A 23,927-nucleotide genomic window follows, 5' to 3' on the forward strand; every position below is an offset into this window, starting at 1 on the left:
CCCCTTTATTTTCAGGGGTGGCGTTGGACCCAGAGCCTCCTGCATGCTAGACCAGTGTTCTACCACTGAGCTACATCCCCAGCCCTTTTTAAACTTTGAGACAAGTTCTCACTAAGTTGCTCAGGCTGGGCTGACCTTTTGATCCCCCTCATCACCCCCTCAGATGCTGGAATTACTGATGTGTGCCACCATGCCCGGCTCCTGACCCTTTTTATTTTATTTGGAGACAGAGTCTCGTTAAGTTGCCCAGGCTGGCCTAGAACTTGCCATCTTTCTGCCTCAGCCTCCTGAGTAGCTGGGGTTACAGGTTTGCACTACCACACTCGACCCATGCCTCCTTTAACCAACCAAAAATAACCACTCTATGGTTACCAAGTAATAAAGTCTGTTATAGACTATCAGAAAGATGGAGCAATGCATCTTCGTAAGAAAAGAAAAAACTGGGAACCTGACTGGAAAAATAAACACTAATATTCAGGGTATAACCTTCCACATTCTTTGTCCATGTACTGGTGTATTTTTTAAAATAGCTTTATTTAAAAATGTTATTTTTGTTTTGTTTTTGTTTTTTGGTACCAGGGATTGAACTTGGGTCCTTGCACTTTCGAGGCAAGTGGAGGAAGCACAGAGCTAGATCCCCCAGCCCCTTTTTATTTATTTATTTATTTTTGGTACCAGGGATTGAACTCAGGACCTTGCACTTGTGAGGCAAGTGTGGTGCCACTGAGCTAAATTCCCGGCCCGTTTGTTTTTTGTTTTTTGTTTTTTGTTTTGAGACAGGACGTCATTGTGTACTTCAGTCTTGCCTTGAACTCACTACATACCACAGGCTGATCTCAAACTTGTGGCAATCCTCCTGCCTCAGCCTCCCAAGAACTGGGATAACATGCATGTGTCACTCCACCCCACTAAAAATAATAGCTTTATTAAGGTGTAATTCTCGTACCTTAAAGTTCATACTTTTGTCGGGGGGGGGGTACTGGGGATCGAACTTGGGTCCTTGTGCTTGCGCAGAAGTTCATACTTTTGAAGTGTACAGTTCATTGGTTTATAGCATATTCTGTGTTATATATCAGTCACCGCAGGTTTCATCCATGTTGAACTTTATCTGCATCAGTAAGTACTTCATTCCCTTTTTTTTTTTTTGGTATGGCGGATCAAACTTGGGACCTTGCGCTTGCGAGGCAGGCACTGGAACCACTGAGCTAAATCCCCAGCTTCATTCCTTTATATTGCCAGAGAATACTCAGTTGTGTGGCGTGTGTTGCCACATTTGTTTATCCATTCCTTAACCGATGGGCATTTGGCATGTTTCCACTTTGATGCTATTGTAAATAATGCTGCTATGAAAAGCCATGGAGCTTCTGTGTGGACATGTGCTTTCTGTTTTCTTGGGTGTACAGCTAAGACTGGTATTGCTACATTCCATTGTAGCTCTCTGTTTAGTGTTTTGAGGAATTCTGAGGCTGTTTTCTGTAGCAGCCCCATTCCCACTCATGGTGTATGAGGGCTCCAACTTCTCCTCTTTCCCTAAGACTTGTGATTCTTAAATTTCTCTTTTCTTCTTTCTTTCTTCCTCTTCCTCCTCTCTCTCCCTCCTCCTTTTCTTCCTCCTCTCCCTTCTCCTCCTCCTAGCCCCCACCCCCACCCCGCCAGCTGTACTCAGAGCCCTGGGCCTGCAAGGTAACTGCACTGGCACTGAGCTACCCCTCCACCCAGCTGCCTCTCTTTTTCCTTACTGCCATCATACTGGAAGGTCCTAGTGCGTAGGCATGGTATGTCATTGTGTTTTGATTCACCTTTTCCTTGTGACTAAAAACACTGAACATCTTTCCATGTGCTTATTGCCCATTTGTGTATTTTTGGAGAAATATCTTCACCAACCCTTTTGCCCATTGGGTGACGTGGTGAAGACTGAACCAAGGTCCTTCACATTGAGATAAATATCCAGCTCTTTTTTAATTTTATATTTTGAGACAGGGTCTTACTAAGTCACTAAGTTGCCCAGGCTCAGTTTGAACTAGCAATCCTCCTGCCTCAGCCTCCCAAAGCACTGGGATTACAGGCATGTGCTACCATGTTCAGCTATACTTCCTTGCCCCACCATGAATACCCATCTTCCTCCTTGCTTCCCTCCCTGCTTTATCTCTTCTCTCCTTTTCCTTTTCTCTTCTTCTCTTTCTTTCCTTCCTTTTTATCCTTCTCCCTAACAAATATGCTAGACTCCACTGGAGCTGTTTTCTACTCTTGTTCTTCACCTAGGGTCTGCTGGTTCCTCACGCAGAATCTGCTTTGTTCAGTCATTGGGAATTCCTAAATGGGGTGGCTGCCAGCTGACACCAGACTGAGAGGAATCTGAGCCTGGGATTTGTAGCTCAGGTCACATTTCCCTCTCTTAGATTCCATGCCAGGACTGGAACAGGCTGATGACAGGCGCTGCACAGTGGAGGGTGGGCCATTTTATTACAGACATGTGGCACCACGCCCAGCTTAGCAAATATTTATTAAAGTCATCTACTCATCTGGTCTTTAGGATATTTTCTGACATGATACTTACTGTCTTGCTCAATATTCTTAAGTTTTCACAGAAGTATAACATACATTAGAAAAAAGCACAGATCATTAGACATTGTAGCACACACCTGCAATCCCAGCTACTCAGCAGGCTGAGGCAGGGTGATTGCCAGTGTGGGTAATTTAGTAAGGCTCTGTCTCAAAATGAAATTTTAAAAGGGCTAGGATGTAGCTCAGTGTTCCCTGAGTTCACCACAGTACCAAGGAAGGAAGGAAGCAGGCAGGCACATCTTATGAAGTACTGTTTGATAAATGTTCACAAATTGGACTCACTCGGGTAATTATCTGAGAAACAGCCTGACCAGTACCAGAGCACTGCCTGTGTTCCCTCCAGCTCTGCCCCCACTTGCCCACCAAGGGTATCTGTCATCTCGTGAGAACTCCTGGCTGTGATTCATTCCAGCTTAAGCAAAAACAGAACACTTTCCCTGAATGAGAAGTCCAGAGTGAATCTTGCACAGCTAGATCCAAATGCTTAGAAAATGCTGTCACCTTGTTTGTGATTTCTCCTTGGTTCTTTTTATTTTTTTTTTTAACGTTTTTGTTTTGTTTTGTTTTGGTACCAGGGATGGAACTCTGGTCCTTATGCTTGCTCAGCAGGCAGCGAAACCACTGAGCTAAATTCCCAGCCCTTTTTAAAGGTTTTTTGAGGGTATTGCTCTAATTCAGGCTGGCCTTGAACTCACCGTGTAGCCCAGACTGGCCTCAAACTTGCAGCAGTCCTCCTGCCTCAACCTCCTGAGTGGTGGGATTAGAGGCATTCACCACCAGTCCCGGCCTTCTGAGTCTCTTGCATAGGATTTATACACAGGCAGTTTCCTCCTCTTCAGATCTACAAAATTTCTCTGACTGGAGTTTGGCAGGTGTCCCATTCCTGAACCAGTAGTTCTGTGTGGGGTGGAGGGTTACAGGGGCAAAGTGTGCGGATTCTGTAGATAAGTCTTGGGATGCATGACCCTTCCCAACCTTCCAAACCATAAGCTCTCTGGGTGAGAGGGGCTTCCCCAGGGAAAAATCTCGAGCTGTTTTGGAAGAGGGGACAGGTACTGAGCAGATACAGTCATGTCCAGTGTACCTGTGGAGTGCCCAGCCCCACTGGGACACCTGAGACCACAAGCCCACTTGCAAAACCACAACCCCACCCTGAAATCGAACGTGGACCGGAAAGGGAAGCAAAGGGTAACACAGGGCAAGTTGGTCGGTGCTTTGGCCCTGATACTCTGGCTCCAAGGCTGCTGGGAGGGAATTCTGGGAAGTGAGGAGGAAGCTGAGCAGAGTGCACGATGGGATGTGCGGTGTAGAACGCTCTGGGGGCGCTGGAAGGAGGGGGCCGGGGCTCTGCCGACTCCAGGAGGGAAGTCTGCACCCCAGGCCTGCAGGACCCTCCCCCAGGTGGCTGTCTAGGCCATTTGTTGGGCCCACAACCCGGTCCTCTGAGCAACACGTGGGGGTGTCTTTAATGTCCCCAACTAGACTGTCAGGTCTGCCAGGATAGGGACCCCGTGTATTAGACCTCCTGAACTGAATTCCTTTCTTTTCTTTTATCCATCATTTATCTTTTTTTGTTCTTTTTTTTTCCTCCTCATATGAGGGGGGAGGGGGTGTTGACCCCAGTGCTCCCCACATATTCTCTACCACTGAGCTACATCCCCAGCCCTTTTATATTTTTTTGAGTCAGGGTCTCACTAAGTTGCCCAACTTGCAATCCTCCTTCAATTTGTAATTCTCCTTCAATTTGTAATCCTCCTGCGTTGGCCTCCCAAGGAGCTGGGAATACAGGTGAGGTGTGTACCACCACGCCCAATCTTTGTTTTACTTTCTATATTTCCTTAGTCTTGTCTTTCATACTGTCTACTATAATTTTAATATCTAAGGCAATTTAACTGTAAGGAAAACAAAGGATTTTACAGCTTTAATACCCCAGGCAGTTTAACTTCAAGGAAATCAAAGGGCTTTTTTGGTTTTTTTTTTACAGGAAGGGAAATGTACTTAGAAGTACATTATATGCTTCAGCTGTGAACTGTTTTTTGTGTTTTTTGTTTTGTGAACTGTTTTATACAATCATAAACTATAAATTTTGAATATCAATTTAACCAAAAATTTATATTAGGATTCTGAAAGAAAAGTACGTCTATACCTCTCTTTTTGTGTGGATAAAATGTATTTTATCTTTTTTTATCAATTTAAAAAATTTTATTAGTACATTGTGCAATACATAATGATTACATTCACTGTAAGGAATTGGTATATATATGTGAAACATATTTCAATTTTTTTTCCCTTCCCTCCACTCACCCAACAAAAACAAATTTTAAAAAGACTTTATAACCTAAAGAAATTTCAGCAACTTGAGAAAGACCATTCTGTAGGGGGCTCTTGAGTAGCAGGACAGGCAAGGGAACTTTCCTGTCTTCTCTTTTTTTTTTAAAAAACAGACTCTGGCTTTGTAGTTTAGGTTGGCCTCAAATTCTCAGGCTGGCCTCAAATTCTCAGCAATCCTTCTGTCTGCCTCAAGCTCCCAAGTGCTGGGATTCCAGGTGTCCAGCACCAGCAGCAGGAAGGGGGACTTTTTTTTTTTTTGGTACCGGGAATTGAACTCGGGACCTTGCGCTTTCGAGGCAGGCGCTGGAACCACTGAGCTAAATCCCCGGCCCAAGGAAGGGGAACATTTTATTCCTTCTGTGTTCCCTCATACTTCACTCCCATCTTGCTCCCCTAAATGCATGATCGTTTTCATCATCGTCATCATCATCATCATGAGACCTGGTGGGCGGTGGAAGCACAGCTCCTCTGGCGAGGACAGAGAGGATAGGAAACGTCACTTCCTTCTGCCTGTTTGGCCCTTCCACCCAGTGGGGAGCTGTGCCTGTTCTCTTCTATAATCTTCAGGAACGTGAACCTAAAATCTCTCATCTATCTGTAGAATTTTGTGCCCTCGCTATGAACTACCTTTTCCAAAATTTAAATATGTAATGCAGATACATCCACAAAAATAAAGCCAGGCGTGGTGGTGCACACTTGTAATCCCAGCACTTGGGAGGCTGGAGCAGGAGGACTGCCACAAGGTCGAGGCCAGTCTGGGCCACATAATGAGTTCAAAGCCAGTCTGAGCTACCTAGTGAGACCCTGTCTCTCTCTCTCTCTCTCTCTCTCTCTCTCTCTCTCTCACACACACACACACACACACACACACACACACACACACACACACACACAAATTAACAGAGGAAAGAATTTACAGGGGATTTCACCCTAGAAAGGCTTAGGAGTGGGGCCAACCCCAAAGCTGACGCTGGAAATCTGGCTCTTGGTTTTGATCATTTGTTTTGCAGAACTGGGGGCTCATCAAACTCAGGGCCTCACACATACTACGCAAGTGCCCGACCTTTGAGCGACATCCCCAGCCTGGGCCCTTCTAGTATTTTAAACTCCAAACTGGCCCTTGCTGCCTGGGTATTCCTGCCTCTGAGCTCCTCTACTTCAAGGGAAACAGACAATAAACTTCCTGGGGTCAGGAAGATAAAGTCAACCAGAAAGATAGAAGTTACTACCAAAATGGCCCCGACTGGTTTTCCTAGCTTTGAACCCTTGGGCAGTCGGCCTGCAGGCAGAAGGAAAGGTTCCTTCTTGGAAATCTCCCAGTGAGGATGTGGGCTTCTTAGACAGCCTGTGTGGCACATGATGTTCAGTCTCCTTCCTAGTCCTTGAGTTTCAGGAATAGGATCAGGTAGCAGTGCAGGAGCTACTTAAGACCTCTGCTTTCCCAGAACACAGGTAGGAAACACTCTCCAAGCCTTGAGGTCTTCAACTCAGATACGGAGATCACAGCAGTCTTAGGAACTGCTGAGTTGGATCACAGAGTTGACATTAAATCATGAAGCACCCGGTGGCAACTGAGTCACCCTCTTTCCTGAGGCTCCCAGCCACTTCTCTGATGCCACGGACAGGGCAATAGGTTGGGAGGGAAGCAAATGCTACAAAAGCAAGGAAGAAATGTCCAGGCCCCTCCCTTCTGAAGTCACCCAGCCTAGAGACAAGTGCAAGAGCGACAGGTGTGTGGAGGAGGAAAATCCAGGACTTTCCATCTGTGGGGTAAGTGTGACTGGGTGGCTAGGGGTGGCTTGGCAGAGACCTCCATGAGGAGGACCTTCCTCCCCTTCAGACAAGTCAACAGCTGGAGACAAGACCAGTAATAGAAGCATGAGCGATACAAGACACTTTACCAAGCCCTCTCCTCGCCAGGGTTGGCAGCAGCATCCTTCACAAAACCCCACGAGCTGAAATGCTGCCATCCTTGCTTTACAGAGGAACAAACTGACAGCGCAGGCCTGAAATCCCCACACTCAGAGGCTGAGGCAGGAGTACTGCCATGAGTTCAAAGCCACCCTTGGCTGCGTGTACCAAAACCTTGTCTCCAAAACAAAACAAAAAACAAGCCTTGGAGAAGTCAAGCCCACATCTCAGTGCTCCTAAGTAACAGCACAAAGTCAGCCCTTCTCCTCAGACCTTCAGGACAGCCGGGCAGTTCACACCCATCCAGAAACGCCCAGCTCAGCAGGCCTGGGTGATGTAGCTCCATTCCCAGCCTGGGGAGCTCTCTGTGCATGGCCCCCTCCCCCTCAGGGCTCTGGCCCAACCCGAATCTGGCTTGCTCAGGCCCAGGAAGCGCAGGCATGTCTCATGCCCTTGTGATCAGCAGGGGCAGCCCTGGCAGCAGCCTGGATGGTACCGCGTGCCCTCAGCAGGGAAGGGGAGAAGCCCAGGGGGAGCTCTGCTCTGCTTCCCCCTAACTGGTTGCTCCTGGACACCCATCTGGAGCCCAGGCTGCCTTCAGCACTTCACTCCCTACCGGTGATGGCAACTGTTGGTGGTCTCCGTTTCATTTATTTTTACTTTTCTCCCTAGTGCTGGAAGTTGAACCTAGGGCCTCTACCTACTGAGCCGCATTCTCTACCCTTTGTTTATTTTTAATTACAAAAGTGTACCTGCCTGTAGCTGAGCAGGTAGCACACACCTGTAATACCAGTAACTCGGGAGGCTGAAGCAGGAGGACTGCCAGCCTGAACTACATAGTGAGACCCTGTCTCGAAAAAGTGTACCTGCTTAATAAAAACCATACAGGGTCGGGGATTTAGCTCAGTGGTTTTGCCTCCTGCTACGCAAGCGCAAAGACCCGAGTTCGATCCCCAGTACCAAAAAAATAAAAATTAAATAAAAATTAAAAAAATAAAAACCATACATCAGCGCCAGGGATTTAGCTCAGTTGTTCCGCTGCCTACCTCGAAAGCTCACGGTCCCGAGTTTGATCCCCAGTACCAAAAAAGAAACCCAAAAAACAACCATACAGCATAAAAGCACACTATGTACAAAGTTCAAGTCCCCAGTTAGGGGGTTACTGCATGCTCTCTTCCCCCATGCTCCTGCCAATCCCCCTAAACCCTATGAGCCAGGTACCAGTTTTTATGCCCTTTTTGCAGAAAGGTAAACTGAGTCACAGAGTTTTTTTTTTAAGTGTTTTATGCCAGATCACGGGGTAGAAAGTAAAAGAGGCAGGATTCAATCTGTAGGAGGCTGGTCATGCTCTGGCATGGCCAGATCTTGCAACATTCTGCTTAGTGGTTTAGCTAAGTGTCTTTGTAAGACTAATTCTTTTTTTTTTTTTTTGGTACTGGGGATCAAACTCGGGACCTTGTGCTTGCGAGGCAGGTGCCAGAACCACTGAGCTAAATTCCCAGCCCCTGTAAGACTAATTCTTAAGCAAAGGGCAGGAATTCTGCTTTAAAAAATATATTTTCTACTCTAAACGGTGTGGGGATGCACATCTGTAATCCCAGCACTCAGGAGGCTGCGGCAGGAGGATCCAAGAGTTTGAGGCCAGCCTGAACTACATACCGAGACACTGTCTCAAAAAAAAAAAAAGAATGAAGATGTGTTATGTGCATGTACCAACTCCCCATGATGAATGTAATCAGTATGTACTGCAAATATATACTGATAAAAAATTTTTAAATATTTTCCCTCTCCAGGTAGACAGATAGATGGACATGTAGGCAGAAGGATGAGTGGAGGGATAGATGGTTAGATGTAAAGATCGATTTCCCACAGTACCCCACACTTCTGCTGTCAGCATATGCTACCTGTTGGCTTAAATCTGAGCATCCGGCTGTGCTCTCGGGAGGCCTCATAGTCGCCGGAGCCCTAACCTTGGCGTTGTCCTCTGCAGGCCCTGGCCGGCGGCATGCGGCTTCCACGCCTCTCCAGCTCTGTGGTGACCGCGCTCCTGCTGGCCCAGACCTGCCTCCTGCTCTTCCTGGTCTCGCGGCCGAGACCCTCGTCCCTGGCCGGCAGTGAGGAGCGCGTGCACGTGTTGGTGCTGTCCTCGTGGCGCTCGGGCTCGTCGTTCGTGGGCCAGCTCTTCAGCCAGCACCCGGACGTCTTCTACCTGATGGAGCCTGCATGGCACGTGTGGGCCGCCCTGTCGCGGGGCAGTGCGACCGCGCTGCACATGGCCGTGCGCGACCTGGTGCGCTCCGTGTTCCTGTGCGACATGGACGTGTTCGACGCCTACCTGCCCTGGCACCGAAACCTGTCCGACCTCTTCCAGTGGGCGGTGAGCCGTGCCCTGTGCTCGCCGCCAGCCTGCAGCGCCTTCAGCCGCGACGCCATCAGCAGCGAGGTGGCGTGCAAGCTGCTGTGCGCGCGGCGGCCCTTCGGCCTGGCGCAGGAGGCCTGCCGCTCCTACAGCCACGTGGTGCTCAAAGAGGTGCGCTTCTTCAACCTGGAGGTGCTCTACCCGCTGCTCACGGACCCCTTGCTCAACCTGCGCATAGTGCACCTGGTGCGCGACCCGCGCGCCGTGTTGCGCTCCCGGGAGCAGACGGCCAAGGCTCTGGCGCGCGACAACGGCATCGTGCTGGGCACCAACGGCACGTGGGTGGAGGCCGACCCGAGCTTGCGCGTGGTGAGCGAGGTGTGCCGCAGCCACGTGCGCATCGCTGAGGCCGCCCTGAGCAAGCCGCCACCCTTCCTGCGGGGCCGCTACCTGCTGGTGCGCTTCGAGGACCTGGCACGGGACCCACTGGCCGAGATCCGGGCGCTCTATGCCTTCACCGGCCTGCACCTCACGCCGCAACTTGAGGCGTGGATCCTCAACATCACGCACGGGACCGGGATCGGCGCGCGCCGCGAGGCCTTCAAGACCACCTCCAGGGACGCTCTCAACGTGTCCCAGGCCTGGCGCCTCGCGCTGCCCTTCGCCAAGATTCGCCGCGTGCAGGACCTGTGCTCGGGCGCCCTGCGGCTGCTGCGCTACAGACCAGTGTTCTCCGAGGATGAGCAGCGGGACCTCACTCTAGACCTCGTGCTGCCCCGAGGTCCGAGCAGCTTCAAGTGGGCATCGTCCACCAACGCGCAGCCCAGGCCCTAGCAAGGCCCCAGTGGTGGCCCGTGAGGAGTGTGGTGGGGTGGGGGGATGGGCGAACAAGGAAGCCAACCAGCCAGCAGGGGACCAGAGTGTGGGGACCCTCCCTTGTGCCAGGAAGGGGCTGAGCCCCCAGATTCCATATTTCTTTCCCCCTAGATTCGTGGCTTTCTTTTGCGCTCTGTTTGGGAGCTGGGTTAGCAACAGGTACATTCTTTAGGGAAAGCCAAACTCTTGCCCTCATTTCCTCTGGGGAGAGGGGCGACTTGGCTCCTACTCAAGTGTTTTCTTTTGCCCTAATTCTGACCTCCCTTAGGATGCACCACGTGGGGACTGGGAAGGTGTTCCAGCCCTGGCTAGGAGCACAGGGCCCTGCAGTGAGCCAGCTCCTGAAGTTCTCATATCCCCCTCTCCCCTCTGTCCTGGACTCGGTTCCACCCATGCCCCGTTGAAGTGGTGGGGGTTAGACTCACCCACAACTTCCGTGAGGCATCATGAGATACCTCTGTCTGTGGTCTTCCATCAGCCTCTGCTCCACCTCCCAGCAGCCCACTTGTCCCCTTAGGAGGAACCTTTTCATAAATCTTTGATTTGTCTTGATGGGGAAAATCCCTACTTCTGGAAATAAACACAATAATTGACTCATGTGGTAGCGATTAATTTACAGCCTGTGAAGTTTACCACACAAAGCTGCAAAGTCCAGGGACTTTGGCAAGATCCCCCAATGAGAAGGAGCATGAAGGCCAAGAGATTTTTGCTCCAAGGATATGGTGGAGGAAGAGGACGACTCAGGCTTGCAGAGAGGTCACTGTGCTGGCAGTGGTTGGTCTCCTTCCTCATAGATGGTGCCTTCTAGCTCTGTCCTCAACAACTGGGAGAGCCAAGGTAAGCTCTCTAGGGCCTCTTGTAAGGGTACCAACTCCATTTATGAGGTTCCTCCCCCTTTCTATTTTTTATTTTGAGACAGGGTCTCAATTTCGAGATTTCCCTGGCTGGGTTGAACTTATGACCCTCCTGCCTCAGCCTCCCAGAGTGTTGGGATTACAGCCATGTGCCACCATCCTCAGCTCAGGGATCCATCTTCTTGATCCACCTAATTATCTCCCAAAGGCCCTGCCCCCTAATACCATACCTTGGGGGTTAGAATTTCAACATATGGCTTGGGAGAGATACATTCAGACTAAACCAGAAAGACCTGGGTCACATAGCTTAATATATAGGCTAGGCTTCAACTCACATCACTGACTTCAGTGCTAAAGGTCTTAACAAGTGAACCACAGTGGGGATGAAAATGGACCATAGCAAAGGGCTTGGAAAGCCAGTTTGTTTGTCTTTGACAACAACAAGGGTCACTGGAGGTCAGGGAGCCATTTGACTGCACATATCTCAAGTACCAGATTTTTTTGTTTGGGTTTTGAAACAGGGTTTCACTATGTATTCCAGGCCAGCCTTGAACTCACTTTGTAGCCCAGACTGGCCTCAAACTTGTGGCGATCCTCCTGCCTCAGCCTCCCGAGTGCTGGGATCACAGGCGTGTACCACCACATCCAGGTTGTAGTCACACTCTGCTATAGACCGTAGCTCCTGCTGTTGAGAGGAGGAGTCTGTTGCTAGGATTTGCTTCAGCCAGCAGGACACAGGGCACCGTGCTGAGCCCGGCCTGGGAGCAGAGGCACAGCTGTGCCTTTAACCATCATGGGTGTGCAGCGGGGACTCATTAACAAAGACAGGTTAGCAAGAGAGAAACAGCTTGTTAGTGCAGTAGCAATAAATCATCCAGGAGGAAGAAAAGTAACACAAAGAAGAGGCCTAGAAGTCCAGCTTATTTGGCATTTTCAAAAAGAACAGTAAATTTGTAGAGAAAGGAAAGGACAAAGGAAGGCAGCATCAGGCATCCAAGGGCAGGAGCCGTGGGAGGTGAGGTTATGAAAGGAGATGAATGGGATAAGACTGGTTTGCAGCTTCCCTGCGTGCCATTTGTGGGTTGATAAGGGGTTAGAGTCATCCTGAGGAAAGAATTTATATCGTAGCTGGGTGAGGTGACACGTGACCATAATCCCAGCACTCTGGGAGGCTGAGGCAGGACAATTACAAGTTCAATCACCAGCCTGGGCAACTCAGTGACTTAGTGTGACTCTTCCTCAATATAAGAAATAAAGAAAAAGAGGGCCAGGGATTTAGCTCAGTGGCACTGCACCTGCCTTGCAAGCACAAGGTCCTGAGTTCAATCCTGGTACCACAAAAAAAAAAAAAAAAAAAGAACAAAGAAAGAAAGACAGAGAAAGAAAGGTCTGGGGATGTAGCTCAGTGTGAAGTCCTTGGGTTCAGTCTTCAGTCACAGACACACACACCCACACACACAATTTCCTATAGGCAGAAAAGAGAAAGGGTAGAGAAAGCTTTTCTCTGACATTTGCTGCTTATTTTCTTTTTTTTCTCTTAAATTCTTTTATTGGTACATTTTAGGCATACAGTACATTTACATTCATCATTGGGAACTTGTACCTTTACATGATGTGTCTTGGTTCTTATTTATTTGCTGCTTTCTTAATTGCCTTGGGCTCAAAATTAATTTTTATATCAAAGAGGAGTATTTGGGGATGACATATCTTGGGTTCCTTCAACCTCGACTTGCATGCTCATCCCTTCCTTGAGACCCCTGCCTCTGCCATGAAAACCAGCTCAGGATAGAGCAGTGGACTGGACACCAGGCGCCAGGGGGAGGTCCTGTCACCCCATTGGCCCATCCTAGGCCAGCCAGCCCTTCCTGCCCACCAGCTGACCAGCACAGCCCTGCCCTGCCACATCCTAAGGGCCAGATCAAGTCACAGGGCAGAGCCTGGGACACAGACCCTTGATGGGAGGAGGCTGTTTGGGGGCATGTGTGTGTGTGTGTGTGTGTTTGTGTGTGTGTGTGTGTGTGTGTGTGTGTGTGTATGTTTAAAAGAATCGGCCGGAGGTTTAGCTCAGTGGTTCCGGCGCCTGCCTAGCAAGCGCAAGGTCCCGAGTTCAATCCCCGGTACCAAAAAAAATTAAAAAAAAAATAAAAGAATCAACTGGGCTTCATGTGCTTTAATTTTGTACATCTTCTAGAACCAGTTTCGTTTTCCAGTTTTGCAGATGTTCCAGCTGCCATTCATTTAACTTTCTAATCTTTGTTTTGTTTTGTTTTGTTTTTTGGTACCTGGGATGGAACGTGGGACCTTTCGCTTGAGAGGCAGGCAGCAGAACTACTGAGCTAAATCCCTGGGCCTAACTTTCTCATCTTTAAGATCAATCGATATGAAAGATGAACAAGCCCCACTGAGTAATTCATTTAAAAAAATTCCTTAAAACAAAGAAATGGCTTTGTTTTTAAATCCCAAAGCACAGTATTTCAACAGCAGCAGCCAACATGGGGTTTAGCAGCTTAGCTTTACCCCATAAATAAAGCTTCGTATAAACCAGTTTTGTCCCAATGAGCAAGACTGGCTGAGACTGGAGCTGCCCAGCAGAGGGTAGACCTTCAGAGCAATGGCATGCTTAGGGTATTCAGGTCAAGACAGGGTCTCACCGTGTAGCCCAGGCTGGCCTCAAATTCATGGAAATCCTCCTGCCTCAGCCTCTCACGTGAGATTTTCCACATGAAATTAATTTTAATGATATTATTCCATTTATTCCAATATATCCAACATATCATTTTAGCATGTAATCAATATAAAGTATTACTGATACATTTTACCTTCTTTTTAAAAATTTTTCAGACCATGTCTTTAAAATCCAATGTGCATTTTACGCCGAGAGCCCATTTCAATTGGGACCCGTGCATTTCTGGAGCTCAGTGTCCCCACGTGGACATTGGACAGATGGGGTTTAGTTATCTTTATCTTTTGTCCTTACGCCCTCTACCGACAGAGCTTGGTCATTACATTCAGTTTGGGCTGGAATCTGATTCCAGCAGCTCCACCCTGCTCCAGTGGATCAGGGAACCAATGATCCTGTGCCCAAAGCACATGGGCTGTCCCTACCTTCGCAGGTTAGCTGATTTGTATTTAATCATCACGGTCACCCAGCTGTTTCTTTTACTATACAAATACTCTCTCGCAGAGCAACTCTGACTTCTGTCCATGACTCTATTCAGATCATATTCCTCAAAATCCAGGGCGGAAGCCCTGATAGCCTCCAGAGTGCTGCTGAAATGCTGGGGACTGGCCGCTTACACGCTTCCCCGAAACAGCAGGTTCTTCCGGTCAGTTGAGTAGCCTGGGGGTAAGACCGGAGCCCTGCCTGCCCTGTCTTTATGTTACTCAATCACAGTCTTCAAGAACCCCACGCATAGTTTAGTGGTAGCTCAGTGGCAGAGCACTTGCCTTGCTTGCTTGACGACCTGGATTCGAACTCTGGTACTGAAAAAGCCAAAACCCAAACACTCCACTTGTTCCATCAACACAGTGTGAATTGAGCCCCAGTCAGGCACCAGGCCACCGATAGTGCTAGGGAGACAGCAACGAACAAAACAGACAGAAGGGCCAGGCATGGAAGCGCATACCTGTGATTCCAGCACTCTGGAAGGCTGAGGCAGGAAGATCACAGGTTCAAGCTCATCCAGGGCAATTTAGTGACTCAGAAAGACGCTGGCATCAGCACACATATAATCCCAGCATGAGAGAGATTGAGACAGGAGGATCACCACAAGTTCGAGGCCAGCCTGGGCTACATGGTGAGTTCAAGCCTGAACTACATAGTGAGACCCTGTCTCAAAAAACAACAGGGCTGGGATTTAGCTCAGTGGTTCCACCGCCTGCCTCCAAAGCACAAAGTCCGGAGTTTGATCCCCAGTACCAAAAAAACCAACCAGGCCGGGGATTTAGCTCAGTGGTTTTGCTGCCTGCTGCTCAAGCACAAGGACCGAGTAGGATCCCTGGTACCAAAAAAACCTGCAAAAAACCAACCAAACGAACAAACACACAAACAAAAACACCTTGTCTCAAAATAAAAAACAAAAAGAGCTGAGGATGTGGCTCAGTGCAAAGGCCCTGGGTTCCATCCCCAGTACTGCAAAAGACAAAAAAACACAAGCATTTGCCCTTCTGCTGGTAGGGACAGAGCCAATCAGTAACAGATTTAATACACAGTTATATGTAGACAATTAGTGCTCATCATGGGGATTATGAGCATAAATGTGTGCAGTGGAAGCTGTAGTTTTTAGTGAGGTGATCAGAGTAGGTACTTGAGAATCTGACATTTGAGCAAAGTTTTAAAAGATACAAAGGAATTAACTAAGAGTGACTCTAGTAGTGTGGCCTGGAGGCCTCGCTGAGGACATTGGCTTTGACCTGGAGTCAGCTACAGGGTGGCTAACATTCTCTTGCCTCCCTTGGTTGATTAAATAAATACAGACATAGATGTACAGTGGACCCTCAAGTTACGACCAGCCTGACATACAAACAACTTGGGTTAATTAGGTTAATGGAAGATTCAACTGCCTCTTCTTATCTCAGCTATATTGACTTAGTTACACCCAGCCCTCAGGAACTGATAGAGTTCATAAAGCAAGGGTCCACTGTACCATGCTATATGTGAGTAATGTGTCAGGTATCAAAAAAAAAAAAAACAAATACCCATTGAATAAATACCTCGTTACAATTTAACTGCATGTTAGTCTCTTCAATTAGCGTATTGTCAGTTTTGCACAGTTTTGAGCTTGGTTTAAGTGGGATCACTCTGTGATCTTCTGTGACCCCAATCCCCCTCACCCCCACATTCCTGGGATTCATGTGGTGTTGTTCAGCTTCACATCTTTCATTTTCACTGCTCTACAGGACCTCACTGAAAATTACACCTCAGCTTTATCTACCTGTTCTTCCCTGAAGAGCGCTGGCTCGTAAGTGACTGCCATTGTGGTGCTGCTGCCAACAATCTTGTTCTCATCTCCTGATGCGGATGGAGGTTGCAGGGTTTTCGCCTGCAAATGAGATTGCTAGGTCAAAAGCGCCCTCCCTCAATATTATTACAAAATGGCCATAACCTTTTTTACCTAAAGACTTCCAGTTGCTCTATAGCCTCACTAATAATTGGCATTCTCAGACTTTACAATTTTTGCCTAAGCCAGATGTGGTGGTGCACACCTATGATCCTAGCACTCAGGAGACTGAGGCAGGAGGACAGAAAGTTAAGGCCAGTCTGAGCCATATAGTGAGCCCTTGCCTCAAAAAACAAAAATAAACAATTTTTGACTGTTTGGTGGTTGAAAGATGATATCTTACTGTGATTTAATTTTGTGCTTCCCTCATTAATAATGGGGTTAAGCATTCTTTCTGATTCTTGTTGGCCATTTGTGTTTTCTCTTTGGTAAAGTACCTATACAAGTCTTGTGTGTGTGTGTGTGTGTGTGTGTGTGTGTGTACACACACACACACATATTTGTGTTGGAGACTAAAACCAGGGCCTCCCACATGCCAGGCAAGAGCTCTACCACTAAACTATATTCCCCAGATCATTTAAAAATTTTATTTTGAGAAAGGGCCTCACTTCATTGCTTAGGCTGCCCTTCAACTTGTAATCCTCTTATTTCAGCCTCCCAGGTACCTGGGATTCCATGCGTGTGCCACCACACCCAGCTCTGGTAACTCTCAACACAAATTCTTAATTTAAGAAAGTTAAGTTTAGCAGTCTTTTATTTCATGCTGTGCTTCTTGTATCTAGTTGAAGAACTCTTTCACTATCCCGAGAATATAAAGATATTCTACATTGCCTTCTAAAAATTTTATAGTTCTATATCTTGCTATAAATCAAATAACTTAGACAGGAGGTTGAGTTTCTAAGAAAACCAAAGCCTAGTTTTTGTTTGCTTTATACTTGTACAATTTTCTTACAGCTTTGTGGTTTGGGTTTTGGGCTTTGTTTGTTTTTGATTTGGGTGTTTTCTTTTGCTTTTTGGTACTGGGGATCCAACTCAGGACCTTGCGCTTGCAAGGCAGGTGCAGTGCTACTGATCTAAATCCACAGCGCTGTTTTTGGTTTTTCGAGACAGGGTCTCACTATGTAGTTCAAGCTGGCCTTGAACTCATCATGTAGCCCAAGCTGGCCTCAAACTTTTGGCAGTCCTCCTGCCTCAGCCTCCCAAGTGCTGGGATTATAGGCGTGTCCTATCATGCCCGGCAGCTCTGTGTTTTTCTCCCATTCAAGTACCAACCAGGCCTGAGTCCGGTTAGGTTCCAAGATCGGAGGAGATCAGACGTGTTCAGGGTGATACGGCTATAGACAGCTCTGTGTTTTTTTAAGAGTTTGTGTTGCCTTTCACTTCTTCCCACTTAGAGAAACTGGTGTCTTCTTCACCTGGTCATTAAATTTTGAACTTTGTAACCATATCGACCATAGCTTGAAAGCAATTTTTCTTCTCCCTAGAACACTTTCCATTCATCAGGACAGGTGGCTGTTAGGACTACTGCACGTGGGCCAGGGTGACACACCCGGCCAATTCCCCATTTCTAGCACATGGTTCTCTTCTACTTTTTTTTACCTTCTTTGCAGTATACACCTAACCCTCTCTGGAAAGTGTACAGGAAACACAACTCTTTCTTTTAACCTCTCAATTCATAATTTGGCTGGGGATTGAAATCTAAATTCAATAATAATGTTTCCTAATGTAATACATAATTAACAGGGCTGAGGATTTAGCTCAGTGGTTTCGCCACCTGCTGCACAAGGACAAGGACCCGAGTTTGATCCTCTGTACCAAAAAGAAAATAGTTCCAAATACACAATTAATTGTGGTTTTGGAGAATTTTGTGGGGATTTTTTTCTTTTTAGACACAGGCTTTTGCTAAATTGCCAAGCCTGACCTTGAACTCATAATCCTCCTGCCTTAGCCTCCCTCATGCTGGGATTACAGGGATGTGACACCATGCCGGACTCCCAGTTGATTGTTATATAGCCCTAAAACAATGGGTTTCTTCCACTTTTAGTGGACTCTGCTATTCTGGACAACGCACTGCGAAGTCAGCATTGTAATTATATCATGACTTTTTTATACTATTTTTATTGCAAATAAGTTTCTTGGTTGATGTAAAATGTCAGTTGTGGTTTGGAGAACTGGCATTAGAAATATTCTAGGGCAGCTGGACATGGTGGCTCACTCTTGTAATTCTAGCACTTTGGGAGGCTGAGGCAGGAAGATTGCCATGAATTCAAGGTCAGCCCTGGCTACACAGTGAGTTCAAGGCCACTCTGAACTATATAGCAAGACCCTTTCTCAAAACAACAACAAAGAAGGATTCTAGGGCTTATTTTTGTTTTGTTTTATTTTTTATTTTTGGTACTGGGGATCAAACTCAGAACCCTGCGTTTGCAAGGCAGGTGGCAGAACCACTGAGCTAAATCCCCAGCCCTTGTTTTATTTTTTGAAACAGGGTCTCACTATGTAGCCCAGGCTCAGCTCAATTTATGATCTTCTTGCCTCAGCCTCTTGAGAGCTAGGATTACAAATATGCATCACTATGCTTGCCTAATTTCTTTTTCAGTAGTGGCGATTGAACCCAGAGCCTCACATGTGCTAGGCAAGTGCTCTATCACTGAGCTGCATCCTCAACCCATAAGAGATATCCCCACCCCCACCCCATACCAGGGATCGAACTTAGGATGTTGCACTTGCCAGGCAGGCATGGCACCACTGAACTATATCCCTGGCCGAAACCCATAATAGAGTTTTAAAAGCAGACTTCAGGGATGCCGGGGATTTAGCTCAGTGGTGTTGCCATCTGCCTCACAAGCACAAAGTCCTGAGTTCGATCCCTGGTACCAAACAAACAAACAAAAAGCTTCAAGAAGAAACTAACGAATGTTGCTAATGCTCTTGAATTAAAATGAAAGTATTGTTTATGCACAATGCTTTTTAACTAAAAATAAATTAAATTTTAAAAACCATTCTCTTTTCAAATAAGAAAGCATTTGGTATATTGTCTTTCAGCCTTCTTCACTTGGCTGGCAAGTATCTGATTTTCGTTTCTTTGTGGATGATCTATACTTTCTCTCTGTAAGTGTTCTTTTTTTGGTTGTTGTTGTGTTTGTTTCTTTACGGGATCAAATTCAGGACCTTGCACTTGCAAAGCAGGCGCTGTGCCACTGAGCTAAATCCCCGGCCCCTGTAAGTGCTCTCTTTATTTTTTATCTTTTGTGGTGCCGGGGATTGAACCCAGGGCTTGAGGCATACTCAGCAAACACTCTACCACTGAGCCCAGGAAGCTTTACTTTGTTCTTTTTCTTTTTCTTCTTTCTTTGGGGAGGAGGGGGATAAGCAACACCATTTCTTGCCAGCGCGTGCCTTGGATATGGAATAATTATGGAAAAAGGCTGTTGGTACCCATCACTCCACCACATGCCTAGAAAATCCTACAGAATCTGAAATGCTGCCCAGAAGTCTGGATTCACTGGAAAATATCTGCAAATCTCAAAAGGTCTCATTTATTTCAGCTAGTATAATGAAAAGTTTCAGCTTCAATGACTGTAAAGTCTTGTCCTCCTTCCCTGCCCACGTCAAAGAATGAAAATTCGAAGTAGAAAGCTAAGAGGACTGTTAGTTGTTAACATTTAAGATGACATTGACTAAACTGCACTGAAATTTTAGTAGGCCGCTGGTCATTGTAATAGATTTTTTGTTTTTATTTTGTCTTTTTTTTGGTACCGGGGATCTTGCACTTGCAAGGCAGGCTCCGGAACCACTGAGCTATAATGCCCAGCCTATTTTGTCTTGTTTTTGTGGTACTAGAATCTAAATCCAGGGTCTTCATATTGAGCTACGCCCCTGAAGTTTTTTATTCTTTATTTTGAGACAGCCTCACTAAATTGTTAAATTGCCCAGACTGGCCTTGAACTTGTGGCCCTCCTGCCTTAGCCTCCCAGAGTGCTGGAATTATAAGGTGTGCCACCACACCCAGGGATGTCTTGTCGATTTTTGTCCTTGTTGCTTGAGACAGAGTCTCCCTTGTAATTGAGGCTGGCCTTGAACTCACACCAGTCTTCTTGCCTCAGCCTTCCCAGTGCTCCTGCACCACCACTCCTGGCTATAGATTTTTTTTTTAATTGAGGGGAAAAAAAACCCGTTTCCGTCACAGCTCGGGACTTGCAGTCATCAATGGGCAAAGGGGCAGGACTGCTGTGTTGTGCCCAGATTAAGCACATTTAATCATTAATTTGAAAGAACAAAGGAGACTGCTCCATTTTGGACAAAATGGAGTCATTCTGGTCTCACATTAGCAAAATGGAGTCACTTTTGGTCTCACAGCTGCTGCAGCTTTTTCCCAGGTCTTGCCAGATGCAAAGACACTAGGGGTGGGACCAGGGCCCCTCTCCCCACCCCGCCCACCTCTGTCCTCCCCATCCCCCAATCCTGGAGGGACGTCTCTCCTGGAGATGCTACACAGGGCCGCAGGCAGCTCAGGAGCTTCCTGTCAAGTATACCTCTATTAGCCTTGTTTGTGTGGTAGATTTAAAAATTTTTTCTTTGTTCTTAATTGCCACATAATAATTGCATGTTTTCTAGATTTTTAATTTTTTTTTGAAAAGTGACTTGGGTCACACCTGGGAGTCCCTTCTGCCCAGGTAGCTCTGAGCCCAGGGACAGTTCCTGGCATGGAAAGGCTGCATCACACTCACTATTGTACTTGGTCTATCCCACCTGGTGGTGACACAAGGGGTCCCAGCAAATAGGCATCACTGGCACTGGGCAGGCACTAGGGGACACGGTCTTAGATAACTGGGCAGGTGTGGCCAGCTTCAGCAGGGTGATGTCCTTGCTCACAGTGAGCATGCTGAACTTGGGGTTCTTGAAAAACTCAGGGTGACAATCACAACCCTGGTGAGGCCCCAGGAGCAGCCCCACCCCCGTATCTCCAGGGGGTCAAGCTCCTGTCCCCAGGCTCCTATCCTTGGGACAGGTACCTTTGCCATCTCTAGGACTTGGATGCCTTCTTCATTGGCTCCCTGGTCAAAAGCCCCAGCCACCACCATCTCATTTATTTTTAGGAACAGAGACAGGAGGGGCTGGGGACAGAGGAGCCCAATGCCCCCCTACCCCCCCACCCCCTGGAGCTGGGAGCAGAGCCCGAGCCACTTGCTCACCTGGCCTGGCAGTGGGAGGTGGTGACCACCCAGTACAGGGAGATGAGGGAGCAGAAGTGGAGGCCAGTTTCATCCTGGGAAGGAAGGAGGGGAGGTCACAGCTGCCACCTGGGCAAAACCCCAGCCTGGTCAACAGCCCAGGGCGCCCCACATGTCCCAGATCCCCAGCTCACCTGCAGGGACACCTGCCAGGGCCAGGAGCCAGGGACAGCATCCGTGCCATTGACAACCCTGGCCAGGCCACTCAGCATGGGTGGGATGGCAGGGTTACCACAATCTGAGAGAAGGGAGAGGAAGGGCTGTGGCCCGGAGCCAGTCTGGGCCCAACCCGCCAGCGCTGCAGAGCTGCTGGTTTCCACCTCCGCCCACCCAGCTCAGGATCCCCATTCCACAGTTGCCTCCTGCTCTGCAAGGTGCCCTGGCTTCTTCCAATCTCTAGGCTCAAGGCTCCCTCACCTGCAGCCTGCTGACCCCAGTCACCCTGCACAGGTGCAGAGGGCCATGGCTGTCCCCACCTGGGCCTGTGCTGCCATAGCAGAAGACAGTTGGGCCACCAGCCTGCATGGGCCTGACCTCTAGGTCCCTGTCCTGGCTGTGTGGCCTTGGACCAGGGGCTCCACAGTGTTCTCAGCTGCTGCGTGGGAGCAGAATTAACCCACATGTGTTAGTTGGGAGGGGTGTGTGGAACTCACAGCTATGACCACATCCTGGGGCCTCCAGAGCCCAGACGCTAGGCTGATGGAGGGTGAGAGGCACCAATTCACACCACAGTGCCCAGGCGGAATTCACCATTTCTGTAGCACCTCATAATTTCTGCAACCTTTGACTGTGTAAGGTTTGGTTTCTTTATTATTTAATGAAACAGGTCTTTGGTATCACACCATAAAAGACCACATCAGAGAAGCAGTTGACAAACAAGAAGTTCAGGTGTACTGCACATGCCTGCGGCACATTGGGTGGATCACCAAGTGAGCTCTCAGTGCTGTACTGGCCAAACGTTTGGCCTTTACACTGGCTCATGGAGCCCCAGCCACCAGCTGCCACGTCTGGAGTCTTTCTCACCTGCTACAGGCCCAGAGCCTACTTCCCCTGCCCATAGGAAGAGGGATTTGGACAAGGCCCTTCAAGAAGAAAATACTACTGTTCTAGAATCACGGAAAGAAGTACACGGAGACACAGAATTTGGGTAAAATAATAAAAGTTTACTTGCAAGCAGGCAGGACTGCCAGAAACTTATCTGGTCAGAGTCCAAGCCCTGTGTTCTTTTTCCATCACCTTTTATACTTTTGTCAGTCATTATCTCATCCCCAGTGGTCTTTGTTAAGTAAATAAAGTTCCAATTCCTGTTTAATGGTTAGACACAGGTGGTTCCTGTCACTGATTAGTCTTAAACACATAACAGTTAAGGCACATACATCACAAGTTTGTTCAAGGATTCCCACTTTGTTTTTCAGAGGTAGGATGTTATCTACAGTGGAGCTACAGATCAAAGGAGCTATATAACCTTCACTTTAAACAGCAAAAGCAATGGGTTAAGGCAAGCTTTTAAAGGGATACACTACCTATTTTGCTTTCACAACTACTTTAATAGCTAATCTACTTAACTTACTTTAAAACTTTTCCCTATCACTACTACTGCTGCTGCTGCTGCCACTACCACTACAACTAATCTATTTGTTATAATAGCAAAAAAAGAGAAATAAGAGAGTATTCTCACGAGAGTACATGACAGTGATTCAAGTGAATGAGCTAGATCCCATGGCAATGTGGGTAAATCTACAACCTTATGAGTATAAAAAAGCACATTGTAAAACTGATGCAGAGTAGCATGCTACTTATGTAAATTTTTAAAAAAACTTTATGAATATGTATATATACGCATGTGTGTAGTACATGTGTATAAGCCAACATAAAAATGACACACAGATCTCAGAACAGGAAGGAGGAGGGAGCAAAGGAAACCTGTAGGTGAATCTCTTTTATGTTTTAAAAAGAAATATCTAGGGCCAGAGATGTAGCTAAGTCGCACAGTGCCTGCCTGGCAACTGTGAGGTCCTGAGTTCAATTCCTGGTACCAAAAAACAAAACAAAAATAAATATCTAAGCTGGGGACAGTGTCACACTTGTAGTCCCAGCTACTGAGGAGGCAGGAGGATCACTTGAGCCCAAGATTTCTCAGCTAGCCTGGCTAACCATTTTTTGAGATCCTGTCTCAAAAAACAAAACCACACCCAGCTCAGAAAGGTATCCTTCAGGGTCGGGGATGTACCTTAGCAGTGCAGTGCCTGCCTGGCAAGTGAGATGCCCTGAGTTCAGTTCCTGGTACCAAAAAAAATGTCTCATTCAGGTATCATAAAATTCATTGTCTTAGCTGGTGGAGTGGTACAAGCCTGCAATCCCAGCACTCTGGGAAGCTGTAGCAGAACTTGAGTGCCTGTGATTTTTTTTTTTGACTGGGAATCAAACTTAGGACCTTACACTTCCGGCAGTCATGGGGCCACTGAGCTACATCTCTGGTTAGCATTAAAAATGGCAGGGCCAGGGATTTAGCTCAGTGGTGCTGCCACCTGCCTTGCAGGCACAAGGTCCTGAGTTCGATCTCTGGCACCAAAAAAAAAAAGGGCAATAAATGAATAGATAAGATAGACAGACAGATAAAAAATGGCTGGGGATGTAGCTCAGTCCCTGGGTTCAGTCCCAACTACCACACACCAAAAAAGTCTTTTCTTTATTCTTGGTGTTGAAATTTTACAAGGACACATTAATTATTGTTTTTCCTTTCATTGATTCTCTTACAGACACTTGATGAGTACGTTTGTTTCCCTTCTGCTGTCAC

The 23,927-nt window shown here is 47.4% G+C and overlaps 1 protein-coding gene across 1 annotated transcript in view; it reads left to right on the plus strand.

Moving 5' to 3' along the window:
• Positions 1-10,639, plus strand: part of Chst6 (carbohydrate sulfotransferase 6) — a 14,296-nt gene extending 3,657 nt beyond the window's left edge. The window contains exon 2 of the mRNA XM_004842833.4: positions 8,798-10,639. Within this exon, the coding sequence (XP_004842890.2) occupies positions 8,813-10,000 (1,188 nt within the window). The 5' untranslated portion in view covers positions 8,798-8,812 and the 3' untranslated portion in view covers positions 10,001-10,639. The remainder of the gene's footprint in view (positions 1-8,797) is intronic.
• Positions 10,640-23,927: the final 13,288 nt, after the last annotated feature.

This window comes from Heterocephalus glaber, unplaced genomic scaffold (genome assembly GCF_053883595.1).
Source record: "Heterocephalus glaber isolate CG9 unplaced genomic scaffold, H.glaber_assembly_v1.0 deba00000071, whole genome shotgun sequence".
Classification (NCBI taxonomy): domain Eukaryota; kingdom Metazoa; phylum Chordata; class Mammalia; order Rodentia; family Bathyergidae; genus Heterocephalus; species Heterocephalus glaber.